Source organism: Sebastes umbrosus, chromosome 5, assembly GCF_015220745.1.
Source record: "Sebastes umbrosus isolate fSebUmb1 chromosome 5, fSebUmb1.pri, whole genome shotgun sequence".
Classification (NCBI taxonomy): Eukaryota; Metazoa; Chordata; class Actinopteri; order Perciformes; family Sebastidae; genus Sebastes; species Sebastes umbrosus.
In genome coordinates, this window is record NC_051273.1 from 13,666,881 (window position 1) to 13,685,473 (window position 18,593).

General features: G+C 38.3%; 1 protein-coding gene across 43 annotated transcripts in view; it reads left to right on the plus strand.

Annotated features, from left to right (window-relative positions):
- The window catches only part of adgrl2a (adhesion G protein-coupled receptor L2a), a 118,612-nt gene that overhangs the window by 49,881 nt on the left and 50,138 nt on the right, over window positions 1-18,593 (plus strand). For all 43 annotated transcript variants that reach the window (XM_037769312.1, XM_037769327.1, XM_037769334.1 and 40 more), the window contains one exon: window positions 6,132-6,345. In XM_037769312.1, the coding sequence (XP_037625240.1) occupies window positions 6,132-6,345 (214 nt within the window). The remainder of the gene's footprint in view (window positions 1-6,131; window positions 6,346-18,593) is intronic.

Below are 18,593 nucleotides of genomic sequence, written 5' to 3' on the forward strand. Positions count from 1 at the left end.
AAGATCACAGGGGGTGCACCACGATTTGTCTGCTCTGAGGTTGTCAAAATTAGATTTGCTCATGTATAACTAAAATCACAATAGCCCTATTAAAAGAATAATTTATACAAAAGTCTGTATATAAAACTTTTTCAAAATATATATTTGTTTTCTACTTAGCAGGCCACGTTCTGTTTAAACCCAGAATCTGTGCACAGTTGCAGATAAAGATCAGGCTACACTAATATTATTAGTATTATACTATTTGTAGAGATAGATTCCAGTACGTAAGATTGTTTCCGACTCATGGGATCCAAACATTTCCAAGAAAAAGATAGATGTAATCATTTCCAAAATTCACATTTAATATTTAATTGCGATTAATCACAATTTTTGTCTGTTCAAAATGGACCTTAAAGGGAGATTTGTCAAGTATTTAATACTCTTATCAACATGGGAGTGGACAAATATGCTTGTTTTATGCAAATGTATGTATATATTTCTCATTGGAAATCAATTAACAACACAAAATAATGACAAATATTGTCTAGGAACCCTCATAGGTACTGCATATAGCATAAAACATGTGGCCAAATCATAACATGGCAAACTCAAGCCCAACAGGCAACAACAGCTATGCTGACTTGACTATGAATTATTACCATAAATTACATTTATTTAAACACAATTATTATCCATCCATCTGCAACCGCTTATCCCGTTAGGGGTCGCGGGGGGGGGCTGGAGCCGATCCCAGCCGACATTGGGCGAAGGCGGGGTACACCCTGGACAGGTCGCCAGTCCATCACAGGGCTGACACATAGAGACAGACAACCATTCACCCTCACATTCACACCTACGGGCAATTTAGAGTCAACAATTATTATATTACATTTAATATTATAGTATATTAATTTAGTGCGTTTGGAACCATTGTTCTAGTGGACAAAACAACAATTGGCTCTAATTGAAATTTCAATGTGTTTGTTTGGGTGGTAGAATATCCCAGTATTTTTCTTCTGTGGGTGGAAAGAAAGAATAGGGCTCCGACTGCTTTGCTATTATTGTGCAATGGCACCGATCATTGCTCTGCTCAATGCCTGCTACATAGCTGAAGAGGAATTGAAATGCTTTTCTAGTGGTGTTGGTGGTGGTGGTGGGTGGGATGGGTGACCAGAATGCCTGATTAGTGTCAGCATGACCATGATAAGAATCTGACCAGTAAATGTCTCTGCTGCACCGTGTCGCCATGGTCACAAGATTGAGCTTTCCACGTAATATTCCATTGGTTATGCCTTGATCCTTTAATTAGTGCAGAGAATGCAACTAAAACTCTCCATTTTTCAGCGTTCGATTGACAAGCATCTCTCTCTCCAGCCCCTTGTCATTGGTATTGGATGCGCTATCACAGAGTGAAAGTACATCAAAGCTAGTGAAATAACATCTCATATTTCGAGAAGGTGTCTGAAGTGTGTGCTACCTGTGAAGAGGAGAGTGTGCTGAGTTTCCCCCTTTGAGTCTGAAACAGTGTCTCTATGTGTGTGACAACCTAAGATGAACACAAGTAAAAAAAAAAAAAAAATTCCTCTCAGTTGCAGTCACGTGGTTCTGTTTTTGCACCCGTGCACCAGTGGCGTGCGGTATGTGTGGCGTCATTTTATTTGGTCTGCAGCCTTTTCACAATTGTAGAATGCTCAGGAGTAAAAACACAATATAGCAACTAGTGCTCCAATAAAACTGTTGAGATCTTTCTCGGTGTAATTTTGGAAGACTTATCAGGAAGAGTGAGTGTTAATATATTAACACGCGACACATATTGATATTCTTGACATGGTCGACTGTCACCATATGGAAAGTAAATAATTTTCATATCATGCATTCCCTGAATAATTATGCTAATGACCCCATGAGCAAAATAATGATTACTTTTCTGGCTCATTTGAATAATGACTTTATTTAGTTAAGTGAGATAGTAAGCATTGGATTTATGCTTATGTTAGATTCACTGTGATCACATTATTCTGTTGTAAGTTGTGATGCATTTTCGTGCCAGAACATGATTAATGGTGTTGTCGTGTCTTCATAACACCTGTATGAAAACTGAGGAGGAGGATTCATTTGAAGTAGTCAAATAAAACCCTCAATTATACGGTACAATACAAAATAACCTTTATAAAACAATTATAGCAGGAGCAGCATTTGTCAGTATAGCATAATTCTCTATATGAACATTGTAGTTGAAAATTATTTTCCTGGATCGCACCACCACAGCGTGGAGATGATATTTTCTGAGTAATCTTAAAAAAAATAAAATAATAATAATTGTACAAAACATTAGAGAAAACACCCAAACATTGTGGACTTAATTTAGACACATTGTAGACTTGCACCTATTGTTATCTGGACTGAGTGTCCTGTCCCCGTATGGATTCTTCTGTGTCACTCATCTCCCCATGTACCAAAAATACCATCTGACACCAGGGTGAAAAGTAGTTCAGCCTCGGGCCTAATCAATGGAGAGAGGCTTTTGGAGGTTGTTTACGAGCGTGCTTTTGGTCCGTGATGCACAAACCCAGCTGGCGAGTAAAGTGTGCTCAGAGGACGGCAATTTTGTTTGATTTCCAGAGATTTGAACACGAAAATGTACCGTTATTACGGGGGCCTGTCATCAGCATGGTTGAAAAGTTGCTCAGTGCATTTCAGTGGGTAGTCTGTGAGCACACATTTATCTCCTCGTTGCTCCGGTTTCTGTTTTCCTACTTAAGCAGAGAGAGACTGCATCGGTTCTAAATCATAAAACCAGAAGCAGAGATTGTAAAGGCTTTGCATGGGGATTTAAGTGTTCTAACAGTGTTCCTGGGACACGGAGCATCAGTGGGTTTGGCCGCGGACTTGGAGATCAAACTCTTGGTCTTGCATATGGCCAAAGAACCAGTTCATTTCCAGCCACAAAATAGGCCAGTGCATGGTAATGTATCCCACCCAGCCATACGTAACTGCTGCCCAATTGATCCATGTGAAGTCTGTTTGACCTCTATAGTAAGACGAGCTAGGATTCAGTCCATTTAATAGAAAGAAAGAAGAAGATACTCATATACACTGTATGAATATATATATATGCATGGATGGGTGTGTCTCTTTATTATAAATCTGCCATTTTTATGTCATGTTTTGAGTAGCACAATTGTAATGTGGCATTGACTGATGTTTTACATAGGTTCTTATAGTTACTACACATTGTATTGCTGCTGACTTTTGATGGAGCCGTGCTGAAGTGCATTGACACGACCTCAAGATTGGCTGTCAAGTCCCGCTCCTGACATGCCTGTGTTTTCATTTTTTCCCCACTTGGTCTTTTTTTTCCCTCTCAAGCCAACATCTCTGATAAATTGTTTATCACCTTAAGCGTTTCTTTTTGACTCCAGAGAGAAAAGGGGGGGGGCTGCAAAAAAAAAATGAAATATGGCTGAAACCTATCATATTTGAAAGCCTTTACTTTTCCATGCCTATTGGTCACATGAGAAAGTTTGCTGTCAGAAAGAGCAAGTAGAGGAAAAAAGATCCTTCCCTGATGATCGTATGCTCCCAAACAAATAAAGTCTTATAGAGGTTAGATAGGCAAGCTGCCCTCCTCCATGCAGATATATCCTTTGTTTACCCGCGGCTCCGTAGAAGGACTTTCACCTGATTGGTGCACAAACGGAGGATTAGGCAATACAAACTGACATTTATCTTCCTTTGTAAAATACCACAGTAGTAGTATTTCCTGGCGAGGGACACAATGCAGAATGCTAATCTCCTGCCATTATAGCATATCATTTAATCAGACTAAGATAATTATGTTGGTAGTTAATTGATGAAGGATCCAATAGGGTAAAATGAACCAGGTCAATTTAGCAGAGCTGAAGTCTGTGGCTTTAAGTAAACCGTTGCCACACAAAGAACATCTCACACGATGACTCATGAAAAGAACGAGAAAAAGTGCTTTGTAATTATAAACAACTGCACCTATGGATCGGTCCGACTTCTTCCAGGTGCCAAACAAATTAGTGCACGAGAAGTAGTAACGACACTCTTGTTTTCTTCTTTCTCCTGTGACTGTGAACTAAACCTCATTAGGGAAATAGAGGCTTTGGGAACACTAACAACATAGTCATCAACCAAGTTGCAGGTAGCAGCAACACCATTATTGAAAAGGTTCAAAGAGGTGACAGAGTCAGCACTGCGTGCGAGGAGGCTGCGGTTATTATTCAGTGCCGCCAGTGGTTTAGTCAAAGTCCACAGAGGGGCAGCTGGCAATCTTTTTAAGCTCGATGCCACTCTCCTTCCTCTAATACTTGACATGTAACAGCCGTAGGAAGCTGCTCTGACCAAAAAAATATTCCACATTTGGATTGCTATAGTTTAGTCCACTTTTAGTTTAAGTGTGGCTTTTGGCATTGTTCACATTTGTAGAGCAGAAAGCCACACCAATGATTTATTTTCTATGGCCCTGTTCAGACCTGGCATTAACATGCGTCCTGAGAGATCCGATGACAAGTGGACAGCTTTAAGTACGCCTATTCACACCTGGCATTAGAATGCGTCTCCACATGCGTCTTGAGTGACCACTTGTGATCCAATCTCACTTCCCTGCTCTATATGCAAATAAACACGTTGTAAACACATGGATAATACAGCAGACGTTGTGACGTAATATTACAGGAATGTCCGTAGTAATATCCTACATATTCGTGAATTTGGGTAAGTTTGATTGACATCAAAATAAAAGGTTATTGCACCGGGCGGTCGCCGTGGACCTCCGCACGTACCGCTGCCTTTGCCAGGCAACAGCTGGGCACAGAGCTTCAGAGAGGCGGGGATGAGAGAGGGGAGGGGGGGAGCAAGTGGGCGGGTATCGGCTCAGTGCAAAACAACAAACAAAAACACCGACACATCTCCGACAATATAATAATAATGCACTTTGAGTACCTAGTCTGATAGATATGTAGCCTATAAATAAGATATATTTTAATAAAATACAGTTGTATTGACAGAATACAGGAGAGCACAGATGCTGTTTCCATGCTGCGAGGCAGACAAGCGCTCGCGTTTGCCTGTTTATTCACATGAGGAGCGCAGAGACCCGCAGATCCCAGCGGGACGTCAGTCGAGAAGGCGGTCCTTAATGTGGCCCAGGACACATTCACGTACACACTGCTTAAAAAACTGGGGCCATATGTGGCCCAGAGCACCTCTGAACATGGTCTTAACGATCGGATCTCAATGCGTCCTCAATGCGTCTTGAGTGCGTTCACACCTGTACTTAGAGCTGCCCACTTGTGATCGGATCACTGAGGACGCATGTTAATACCAGGTCTGAACAGGGCCTGTTTTTCCTTCCCCCACACCCTCCCTGACACACACACAACTTCCTCTCAATAGCCCGACCTTCGATTGTCAGCACTGCAAAGTGGATTAAATTACACTCATGTTGTACGGATGCTTGTTGTACTTTTTCATTTTAGGTAGAAAAGTGAAATCACAAGTCTCCAATGATAGACTGTGTTGCCATACTGAAATGAGACACATGACAGCAGTATGACAAAGGGAAAACTGTGGTGGCAGACTGTTTAATAAATAAAAAAAAGCATTACAAAATAAATTCTTAATGAAGTTATATATATATTTGTACCATCACAACAGCTGTTGGGTTTGGTTATCAGTATTGTATCAGTGTGCTTACTGTACATGGAGGGCGTAAGGGTTCACAATGCTCCAGACATTTTAGCCGACAAACTAGACTTTAATGACAATTATCGATTTTTCTCCAGGACCAGTTAGGCACGGGGATGACATACTAACACCATTAGCCCACTGGTGCGGTTGAGATCTGAAATGTTCACTCAATATACTGATGTATGTCAGTCTAGTAGTCCAATCCAAAGTTCACTATCCACATATCAGCGTGATTCATCTCGCTGAACAGTCCTTTGTATATAAAGGAATGAACATGCACAAAAAGCTGCTTTTATGTATATCCAGCACATCCAGCTCTGATTTCCTGTGTCTCCTGCCTTTCATGCCGTCTTCCTCTGTGTCAGCTCAGCTACACATCTCCCTTCGATTTGCACTGATAGAGCTCTTTCTCTCTCTTTCTCTTCCTCCCTCAGGGTTTAGTCGAGCTGCCCTGCCATTTGGCTTAGTACGGAGAGAGCTGTCTTGTGAGGGTTACCCCATCGATCTGCGGTGTCCAGGAAGTGATGTCATAATGATCGAAAGTGCCAACTATGGCCGAACGGACGACAAGATCTGCGACGCCGACCCTTTCCAGATGGAGAACGTCAACTGCTACCTTCCAGATGCCTACAAGATCATGTCACAGAGGTAAGACTGCAGACATCTCTGTGCAGCACCAAAACAAATGATCACAAAATGAGGTATCTGCCAAAGTTACAGGGCCCTTAGAAAAATAATTGACAGGGCTCAACAGTAACAGTTGCCTAGTTGCCCTGAGCAACCACATATGGACCACTGTCAAGCATTTCATTTTGTCTGGTTGTCCCTGTTGGCATCCATTTTTCCTGCGCTTAAAAAAATCCTCCGCATCCCTTTGCCTTTGGAGTAAAATCTTCCGCCAAGGAGAATAACACGGCTGCCGTCGGATTGATTTACTCCATAGAATATAGCAAAAGTGAATGCAAGTGTGGAGTAAAAAAAAAAATAAGAATAGGCAAGAGTAGCCTGTCAGCATCAATAACCTACAAGACGTTAATGTTAGCACCTACGGAGGCAGCCGAACCCGAACAAAAGAGAATTAGAAACTTCACCAGAACTCGAGAGGTGAAGCTGATAAATAGAAGAGAGCAGATTTAAAAAAAAAAAAAAAAGAAAGAAAGAAATCAGAGTCAGAAAACAAACCAATTTAACTCACAATAGACACCCAAATTCACTTCTCAAAATATGAACATAACAAATTAACCTTTCAACAACATTCACACAAACAAAGAGCTCTTTTCAGTCATTCCTGATTTGACACGACTGACAAACTGCAGATCTGATCCGGCATGCAGGAGGTAATTATTCTGTCTATTGTAATTTACTCTGTTGAATACATTACCTTGCAAATGTGCTTTCTAGATTAAGTATGCTAACATTAGTCTATCACTGTTAGCTTTGGTTTGCCTTTGTGAAGCTCAGCCACTTGCTCTTAGCAAAATCCATTTAATGTGTACCTGTGTGTGTGTGTGTGAGGGGAGTTGCAGAGTAAACGGTGTGTGTGTGTGTGTGTGTGTGTGTCTGTAACACAAAGAGATAAAGCGGAAAAAATAAGTTTGTGTTATGTAAAATATGTGCAGCCATTTTTTTTGGCATTAAGTAAATATGTTGTCAATCCAATTATAAATGATTATAATACAGCAACCATTCTCTCAACGTTGGCCACCAGAAACTAATGGCCGTTTGCCAGCCACTCAAACTTCCCCGCTGACTCTTGATATAAAAAGTTGACTTATTGTGGTGATGTTGAAAGGATAGTTGGCCATCTACTATAGCTTTTATAGATTAGGACATCAGACAATAGGGATGGGTATAGTTAGGATTTTATCGATATAGCTACTCTTATTTATACCCCTTATCGGTTCGGTTCTTTATTGATACTCTTATCAGTTGTTTTTCATTACTAAATAATTGCTTTTTAATATATTATTTAAAAAAAATAATAAATTCAGAATGTATTTATATTTTAAATATAATTTAATGTTGTTTCCAGAGCAGCAACAGTAATGTTTACAACAGCAGCTTATCAATACTACAGTCTTTAATAATTTAGCACCGGTGCCTATTTAATACCTTGTTTCGTTACCTATCCCAATCAAACACTGAGGATACATATTAGGCATTGTCTTGTTTAATGCAAAACATATAACATTTTTTTTTAATAAACATTAACTATTTGGGTTCCAGATGCAGTATCATTATTTACCTATATCTGGCAGTACAAAATGTGCTTCATTCGGAGCATTTCCCTGTGGTGGAAAGTACATTTACTCAAATACGGTATATAAGTACAATTTACTCCACTACAATTCAGTATTAAGTATTTTACTTTTTCCTACACTACAATTTTTTAATAACTATAATTTGTTTTCTTATTTATATTTTCTTACAAAGCATATGATCAGTTTATAAAACATATTGCACCATTGATAAACTACCCAGCAGTGTATGCAGTAGGGGTGTAAGAAAACATTAACACACTTGAGTATCATGATATTATGTTTTGTGATACTGTGTCAATTCTCAAAAACTTGATTTTTAATTAATTAAAATTTAAATGAATAATTTACATGCAAAGATTTGTGGCTCAAATTGCACAAAAAGTAGTGCTATGATGATGGATGTTACAGGGACTGTTATTAATGTAGATCCCACTTTTCTGATTGCATAAAAACATTAACTATTTTTCTACTCAGATTTTATGCATATTGTGGTGTGTTCTTTATACTATGACAGTTTTCTTAAAATCTGATTTAAAAAAAATCTCAATACATCACCTTGCTTACAGTATTGCAATATATCGCAATGTATTGAATTGTAACCCCTGTATCATGATGCGTATCGTATCGCCAGATTCTTGTCAAAACACAGCCCTGGTATGAAAAAGTTAAAACTTGGGTAACACTTTCTAAGACGCCCATAACTATAATGCATTATTAAAATACCTATAATGAGTTATAATCTGCTAATAGCACTGTATAATTATAGTCATTATAAAATGCTTTATAATGATGTGTTATGGGTTTTGTTAAAAAGCATATATTTATAAGTGCTTATAACTACAATTATACAGTGCTATAAGCAAATAATCTGCTTATAGCACTGTATAATTATAGTCATTATAAAATGCTTTATTCTTATTGATATAAATGAATATTTATGAGTGCTTATATCTGGAATCATACAATGCTAAGCAGATAATAATGCATTATAAGAATGTTTATAATGTATTATAGACTTGAGCGTCACAGAACATGTTACCAAAACTTGCTGCTTACGTATTGATGCATAAATTATAATATGTTATAATATAATGTAATAATTATAAAAATGAATCTAATCTAATTTTAAATTTGATACTTTAAGTACATTATGTTGATAAAACTTCTGTACTTCGACTCCAGTAAAATGTTGATTGTCAGTACTTTTATAGCATTATTTTGCTACTTTTACTTAAGTAAATGCTCTAAATACTTCTTCCACCACTGGCATTCCCTTTAATTTAACTTTAAGATACTGCTCTTCTGTGTTGGCCTTTTGGTAAATCCTGTTGGTCAGATTAAGGGCAGGCTCTTGGCAGGCCCGACTTACAGATTGATCACTGGCATGTCCCACATTTTAAAGCCCCTGTCTCTGTAGCTATCACTCATGTGCAAAGACGCGTGATTTATTTTGGAAAACATATCCACGGAGGTGCACGGACTTGTGCAACTCAGTAGGGTTCCACTGGTAACACTGTATACATGAGACCAGTTGTCACATAGGGATGCCATCTGAGCCAAAGTGCACGGGATGGAATGACATATGAGTGCCACAGAGAGAGAAATTGGACGGTATGAGACCGTCAGCAACTCTGGCGAGCCGCCTCGGGAAATAAAAAAATAATGAAATAAAACAGTAGAGCCCTTGTATTCAGGGGGTTTATTGTCAAGCCCTATTTGATGAAGTCAGATAGCTGACTCACATTGTCTGTCTTGAAAGGCTGCAGCCCGCCTGCTCCCCGCTTGTGGCCTTGTGTATTACTCTGCCCTCAGCCTCGCTCGAACAAAAACAGCCCACTGAAGCACAAATACTGACCCAGCAGGAGCCACCTGACAACAAATCCCAAACAGTCTCGTAGAAAGAAAGCGTCTGCAGAGGACTCCGGTTCATTCCACATATGCATATCCTGAGAGTGCCACAGGCCGTAGTTCAGATGTTATTTTAAATGCGTTTTTAGCATTTCAATGTCACTGCTGAGCTATTGTACTCAGAGAAATATGTGTTCGAAGAAAAAGTCGTGTGATACAAAGGGTCTGTCAGGTGCGTGGGTTCAAAAATCACACAAAAAGAAAACCTCACAAGAGTTCACATCTGATACCGCAAGGAAGAAAAATCCAAAAGACATCAACTGATATAAAAAAAGTGACTGGCATATATTTACATAAGGTGGCAAACACAGATAATTTCTTTGTCAGTGTGAAAGTTCTTGTGAGATATATCACCACGGAAAGTGTGAGAGCAGATTTATGTGAAATGAAGCCAGATTAATTCCTATGTAGGTCTATATATCATAAGAGCAGCGTTTGCGTAATCAGGGCAGAAAACAGTCTGCTGTCATGAAAATAGATTCAAGGACAGCTTGACAAACGCCCAAGATTGCATATGGGACTAATTAGTGATTTTATATCTCTTGTCCGTTTATTTACGGGAATGGACTAAAATAGGAAGCAAATGTAATGCCTCTGCTGCCAAAAATAATTATCCTCAAACGAGAAATGTGGTGGACTTTTTTTTTTTTGCCTATTTGGAATGCAATGTTTGTTTCAAGGTCCTTCACTTCTCCACAAGTCAAAAGTCTGGTCTGCGCTCTGGCTCCTGCTGAGGCTAGCCCAGCCGAAATGTTCCATATGTGGGGCAACCCACCGCACACACACACTGTGCGTGTGTGGAAAAAATAGTATTTCCTACTGTACCGTCTCCATCAAGAAAGGACCGAAGAGCCAAAATTATTTGTTGCCATAATTACCCTGGCCTGCTAATTTAAGTGTGTGGGACAAATCACATTAGCACTTGTGTGGAAAACTGTGTTCACTTTTAAAACATCCGAAATTAATGCGGCCCTGAAGTGTGGAGAATTGGATTGAGGCTTCACTGAGTTTGATAGATCCTGTTGGCACTCTGAGTTGTTTTTATATCTGGCTGGCATATTATATTCATGAGCACAATGATTTTTAGGAAAATAGCCTTAGGACGGTTGTGGCTCAATTAGAACATTCAGCTGCAAGCAATTAGTCGACTCAAGTGGGTGATAATCTGTGCAGGAATTTTTCACGTGGACACCTCCCCAGCAGATGTGAAACTGCATGGCAGTACAGTTTGAAATAATTAATTCATTGATAATAATATTCGGTGAGGTGATTTTTTTATGTCCTCCTTTTCAGGGTTTTCATTTCTTAATAATTACATTTCCTCATCTGCACTGATGATAATGATAATGACTGCAACCACAACACATCTTGGAGATTAAAACTGTAATTTAAAATTGTATTATTTGGTAATACGTCTAGTTGTACATGCACTAACCATCTGGTGCTTATTGATTTAAATCTGACCGGCAGTCCTTATCGCAGTAGCTTGAGGAGTAGTAAAGATGACAATGACACATCTTGACTAATCATCGTCACAAAAAGGACATATTAAGATATGCAGTATGAATAAGTGGCTTACATCTATTGATTTCTCCTTGACTAATGAGCTTCATCGCGAGTATTCGATAACAAGGTCATTGATTGCAGTAATATAACATGGCTGGGTCCTGTCATGCCGGTGGATCACGGGTTTTCCAAGCAGCATGTCACTGACGAGAGTGATCAAAGCCGATAACTCTCTAACAGACAATGTGAAATTCATTAGTGGGATTAGAGGACAGCTAGTTGGTTAATCATTATCATTAAAATGATCATTACCATTAAAAGGTTTTATTTTGCAATGATATCATCAGCCGGAATGTCACCGATTTTTTACAAACATTATTAAGTTAATAGGGTTGTTAACAGCCGACTTGTAATGTTGAAATGACCCGGTAATATCAGCATGCGATTGTCAATAAACGCGAGGCAGCTTTGGCGACTAAATGATGCTGCTTACACTATTTATATCAGTGACAGGGCTGCTTGCGAGGCTCTCCGAGGAGCTCCATCGCTGCCGCCTGACAGCACACCGCCTTGTTCTTCCTCTCTGTTAGTGTTTATTTAAAGCGCAGCAGATTAAGATTTCATAAAGATCCAGATTAAGCTTGGGGTGTACACAAGTTCATGAGCCATGAAACTGCTCTCTGCTCTCAAGACTCTATTGGTGGTGGTGATGATGTGCTGAATTTAAAAGTGCATAAACTGTCATTAATATCCATCAGTGATCCTCAGTAGCCAAACAACTGCTTGTACCAATAAATAACACTTACAGAATAAAATAATACAAATTCATTTTTTTTTGCATATTAAAATATGGGGTAATGGAATTTGATAGACTTACTGACAAACATGCTATATCTTGTTATGTTACTTACTATATATTTCTTACATGACAGTGTATACTGTCAACAGTCATACCATTTTTTTTTTACCATGGTTGCGATCACTTTAACATTTCTGGATGTACCATTGTGCATAGTTTGCTTTATGGTCTTATTAGATTTCTATAGGATGTTTGCATCAATGTGACGATGTACTTAGATTTGTATTTGCCCCAAAAAAACATGCCCATCCAGTTATTTTATCCATAAACTCATTCGGGTTTCCAGACAATTTACGTTATCATGATATAAATCACAATGTAAAATTACACCTCCCTATTTGACTATATTAATAGCAATAATAAGGGCTGCCCCCTCTTAGTCAATGAGACGACTAATCAGTCACTGTGGTTTTAGTCCACTAAGATTTCTTGAGTCGATTAGTTGTTATTTATGATTTTTCATGCTGAATGACTTAAATTATGAGCACATCTCTGGTAAACACAAGATTTAAAGTGGTGCTTTTGTGTGATTCTTTGTGGAGAAACTCAGTTTCACAGATCCGTCGATTAAATCAACTAATCGATTACTCAACAAGATTGTATTATTTTTAGTCGACTAAGAATGTTTTTGGTCGTGGACAGCCCTAGTATTAAATATGTCTGTAAGTTGCAATTTTTCCACCGATGTTTTTTAAATTATACCCTTTAAAATTTACAATCTGCAAATATTAATCGGTTATGATACATACAGTTTGATGAATCAGACATCTAAAATCACTATTAAATGTCTTTAACAGCATTGCATTCTGCTTGTGTTTTAAAAGGTCACATACAGGGCTAAAAATGGACTATGACTTGCCCCAAACTGCATGTGATTATCATAAAGTGGGCATGTCTGTAAAGGGGAGACTCGTGGGTACCCAGAGAATCCATTTTCATTCACATATCTTGAGGTCAGAGGTCAAGGGACCCCTTTGAAAATGGCCATGCCAGTTTTTCCACACCAAAATTTTGCGCAAGTTTGGAGCGTTATTTAACCTCCTTCACGCTAGTATGACATGTTTGGTACCAATGGATTCTTTAGGTTTTCTAGTTTCATATGATGCCGGTATCTTCACTCTAGCTTTAAAATCGAGCCCGCTACAACCTCCGAAAGATTGACTGTGTTAATGTGTTAAAAATTTAGTAGCGTTAAAACGGATTTGCGTTAACACATTATTATCACGTTAACTTTGACAGCCCTAAATGTAAGCTTATAAGAATATGAAATGGAAAATACGTGTTTGCAGAAGTATTCACCTTCTCCATTTCTCTTTTTAATAGATGCACCTTTAGCAATAATTACAGTCTGGACTCTGCACTTCTTCCCCGTTCTTCTTTGTTAAATAGCTCGAGCTCTATCGGGTTACACGGGGATCGTGAGTGAACGGCCTTTGTCGAGTCCAGCTACAGGTTCTTGATCTGGACCCAGACTCGGCCACTCCAGGACATTCACATTGTTGTTTTTCAAGCCATTCCTGTGTGGCTCTGGCTTTACGTGTGGGTGTGCTAGCATTGCACTCTGCCATCTTATAAAGGTCACATTTAGACCTGCAGAATGTCACAATGGCTTTTTCCATTGACTTTAGTGGCATGGCAATATACCTTTGCTGGTCTAAAAATCAATAGGTGAGATGGACGGATGTGAGTCAGACAGCCTTCCTCCCTGTAAGTCTGTAAGAGCCTGGAATCCCCCCGTTGAGCACCATTGGCAACTCCAGTAAATATAGCATAAACACAAGCATATGACAGTAATTACAAGTTTCTGGGATGCCTTAGCCGGATATTGGGTCAGATCTGAAGTTGAAAGCAGGATGCTAATGGTTAATTTCTAACGACCTATTTCCTGAAACATTATTGGGCCACCCCCTTAGTAAAATACTCTGAATATCTGCTGTTATTGGAGGTCATTATACATCCAACGTGTGTGTTTGTTGTGTGTCCTGCTTGCAGCAGATTGTTTCTTTCCCTGCCATTTTGTGGCCCTGGAAATGATTTAATTTTCAATGGTCTGTCTGCCATCAACAGACTTGCCTCTTGAGAGATATGTCTGCCTTGATAATTGTGCCATGAACCTCATCAGCATTTCAGATGAAATGGAGCTAGACGGGTCACTTCGAGTTTAAGAGACGCTAATTTGATTGAAATTCAAACTGGGAGCATCAGGAAGTAGATTGTGCCTTTTTCTGTAATGTGCTCCCCTCACTCATGTCGCTTTCCTCCTCCAGTTACACGCCGATTGTTTTCGCTGCTGATGCTATTTTTTATATTCTGAATTACAAATGGCTGCTTAGGCTTCCTGAACGCTATGGAGTGTTGAGGGATAGAAAATAGAGTAATGGGATTCAACAATCAAGGAGCATCTTGTACTTAGTCTAAACTGGCCGAGTCACATGAGCAGCACATGACGCGTCACTTCATGAGATGACGGTCTGTACTGGTTCAGTTTGAAAGCAGTGCATTCAAAGGCATAAAGACTATTCACAATGATTTTTTGTCCTTAAAATTGACTTGGTTGGTCAAGCCTTTTGTCTACTAAATTATATTTAGCCTGACTGATACTAGATTTTTGGGGTCAAAACCGACATTTGAAAGTTTTAAAAATGAAATGGTTACATGTTGATATTGGCCAACTGTGACCATGATGTGCGCTGAGCATTTTACAGTTAAAATAAAAATGTGTGTGTTCTCTGGTGGGCAAACTAGGTAAAGGTGATGGTGTTCCTATTTACCTCAAACATTTCTTTGGCATTTCTGTACTGGAAGTTTTTTGTTTCTCAGCTGACATAATAAAAATAATATATTTGTGATAAGCTAATATTGGCCAGTGTGTCTACTTCACTAAATACAGTGTGTTTATACATTTCATTAAAACAGTGTGTGTGGGGGGGGTGCATATAAATAAATTGTAAATGAAATAGGGCTGGTCAATATGACGAAATATACCGTCAAAACAATATAAAAATGTCTATTGTATAGAGAGATGTTCCGATACTATTTTTTCTATCCCGATTCCGATACCTTGAACATAAATAAATGAAGCTAGGAATAAATAACAATAGCATATTCTCTTAGCTGTCTCCTCAGTGAACAGCCTGTATGCTAATTTGTCCTGCAGGGTGCAATATTCACACACCCTACTAGGGTGCTTAAAACAGAAGAACTTACATACTGTACATATCTCCGTTTTACTCGTTGGATATTTAACTGTGAAATGTTGCCAAATGGCTGATATTTTCCTCGCTCTGACTACCGTGACCATTACACTCTCTACTAGCACCACGCTGTTGTTGTTTGCTATCGTCACGTGACAAACTACCTGCAATCAGTTCTTCTCCGCTGCTCTAAAACAGTAGTTGCCAGTGGCAGCCATGATACATCCAGGGCGACAGCACAGTGAAGGCTACTGTTTCAGAGCAGTGAAGAAAAACTGATTTCCAGTTAAACAAGTTTTTTTTCTGGGTTAATAGATTATTGTATATGGTTGTATATATTTTTCTATATCATTTCTATCGCGATACAGGCTGGGCCTATATTTATTTCTTTTTTCTCTATAGGCTAATTTCACTTAATCTGTTATGTTGAGAAATGAGAAAATACTCAGTACTTTTCATTTGTCAAGTATTTAATTCACAGAGGAGTATACAATGATAGGCTTTACCATGTGTTTTTTTTTCATATAGACTGTTTATTTATTGAATTACCAGAAAAACATGCTATATTGTGATATATATGGTTATCAAGATAGGAAATTACCTATATTGTGATAGAAGACTTTGGCCATATCGCCCAATAAATGAAATATACTTCAAGCTTAAATTGACACAGGTTAGAGTAGTACGTCTAAGAAAAGCCCAGTTGCAAGCAGCATTGATTAAAATTAAATTTTCTCTGTTCTTGGAGATGGTTTAGTGAAAAACAGGTCTAGATTATAGTCTTTTATGGTTTATGCAGGCTTTAGACCTAAGTCACATCTTTTACTACGTTTGTTAGTGGAAATAGAGTCTTTTATACCCAAGTCAATTTATTATTCATTTAGCACATTAACCTCATGTCCAATTATTCCTCTGACATGCTTTATGATGGCAGTGGTAAAGGTTAAATTGCATGTGGATACATGGTATCAGGAGTGCTATCAGTTACACCTTGTTGGCATCTTATCGCGCCCCTTCCCGCTGTCAGCGGGGAGTGCTCATTTTTAAAGGAGATTTGCATCAAATCCAAGCAGCATTTTCTGTGACACTCTAATTGTACTGATGTCTGCCTCTCCCAAAAGGTCAGAGATGTGATGGGATTACATTTGGAATACTTCAGTGTGATTAACAGGCTGGTCGGGGAAATGGAGGCAATCAAGGCGGAGAGTAGCTCCATCCTGCCTTTATTTTAGCTTTACTTCAAGAAAAAATACATAATATATACTATTTTTGACACTGACAATTCTGACTTTTGTTTATTTTCAGATAAATATATCACAAAGTAATACATTTTAAGGATTTTAGCCAATGTGGAATTTAAACCTTTAGTCATATTCAGGGTGTGGAGCTCTGGAAACCAAACTTTTAATTTGTACTTGTTAACCTTTGTTAAATGATGTCACGGATGCTATAGACATAGTTGTACCAATTTGTTAAAATAAATAAAATACATAAGGCATTGTATTAGAGCTGCAACAATTAATTGATTAAATTATTCGCCAACTATTTTGATAATAAATTAATCGGTTTTAGTAATTTTTAATGAAAAAAAGTAAAATTTCTCTTATCCAGCTTCTTAAATGTGAAAATATTCTGGTTTATTTACTCCTCTGACATTAAACTTAATATCTTCATCACGTCATCTTGGGCTTTGGGAAACGCTGATCAACATTTTACACCATTTTCTGACATTTTATAGACCAAACAACTAATTGATTAATCAAGAATATAAATATCGTCAATTTAATCAACAAAGAAAATAATCCTTAGTTGTAGCCCTGCGTTATATATTTTCTTAATATAAACTAATACAGAAATATTACCAAACAACTGGGGAATGTCGCTCCTATAAAAAGGCATCTTTACCTTATACAGATCCCCTTTTCCATACGGCTAATTATTCTCTTGCATTAAAAGATGAAATCAATTAGTACTCTTTTCCCATTGAGCAGTCAAGGTATTTATAGAAATAGAATGTCTCACTCTGGAGGAAAGTGGAGGAACACTTCCTTTTGACTTAATATTCATTATGTACATGATTAATTACTATATAGCCTCAGACTATCAAAAGATAGTCAGAGATATCATATTTTACATGTATTTAATTAGTGTGCACTTTGAGACCTGTGCCCTGGCAGGCCCAAATGCTGAACTTTTTATGGGGGGGAGGATTTCAATTACATGCTCCCTCTCAAATGGAGGGCTAGGACTATGCATAGGAGAAGTCATTAGGGCTTTCCCAATTGGTCTCAGGAGATGGCCCAAGGTTTCGCAGATGAGACGGTATCAGAGTCACACAATCCCATAGAACGGGACGCTCCTGCTCCACCGCTCTAAAATTAGGGCAATATATCAGAAAGAGCTATCAACACTTATGTCAACATTGTTTCAAAAGAAATATGGGGTGTTTTTTTCCCCAGTGCTTATGTCCTGTTGTTTAATACATTTGCCTGAGAAACGATGGCAGGTCTGTGTCTCATTAGTGTCATGAATTTTATTTTTGATATCATTCTGTTTCATATGCCTAATATAAACCAGGCAGTCGTTTCCCGGTCTCATTGGAATCTGTTAGATAAAGCACTGTAATTTATATTGCTCCTGCATGATATGCTTATGCATGAGCAAGGAGACAGAATCATCAAAGTGACCATATAATATATGGAAAGTGCTGCAGAGTCATGAAATATTACCCGCAAAAAACAAGCGGCGCATTATGGGCCCAGCATGGGGTGCGTGTTTTAATTCCAAAACAGTAATTCATGGAATTTCATTTCCATAAAAACAAATACAATATGCTGATATTCTCATCTGTTATTATCACACATGAGGGTCATTAATAAAGTGGGATGGCCCTTGAGACCTCCAGTAAACACAGATGCACACAGATATAGACACAAATATGTGGCTCTGTGATACAATACACTGCTTTAACAAAAATAAAAAAATAAATATCCTTTTATTTCTTTTGGTGAAATTAAAAAAATGTTCTCTATCAAATGTATTTTGAAAAAAAAAAATGTGTGAAGTATTTTAATTGGCATACATGCTGATTGGGGAGAAATAGAACAGGAGGAAGAGGGAGATGAATTGCTTTTGTTCTTGAAAAAAAACGTAATGGCTAATTTCGTT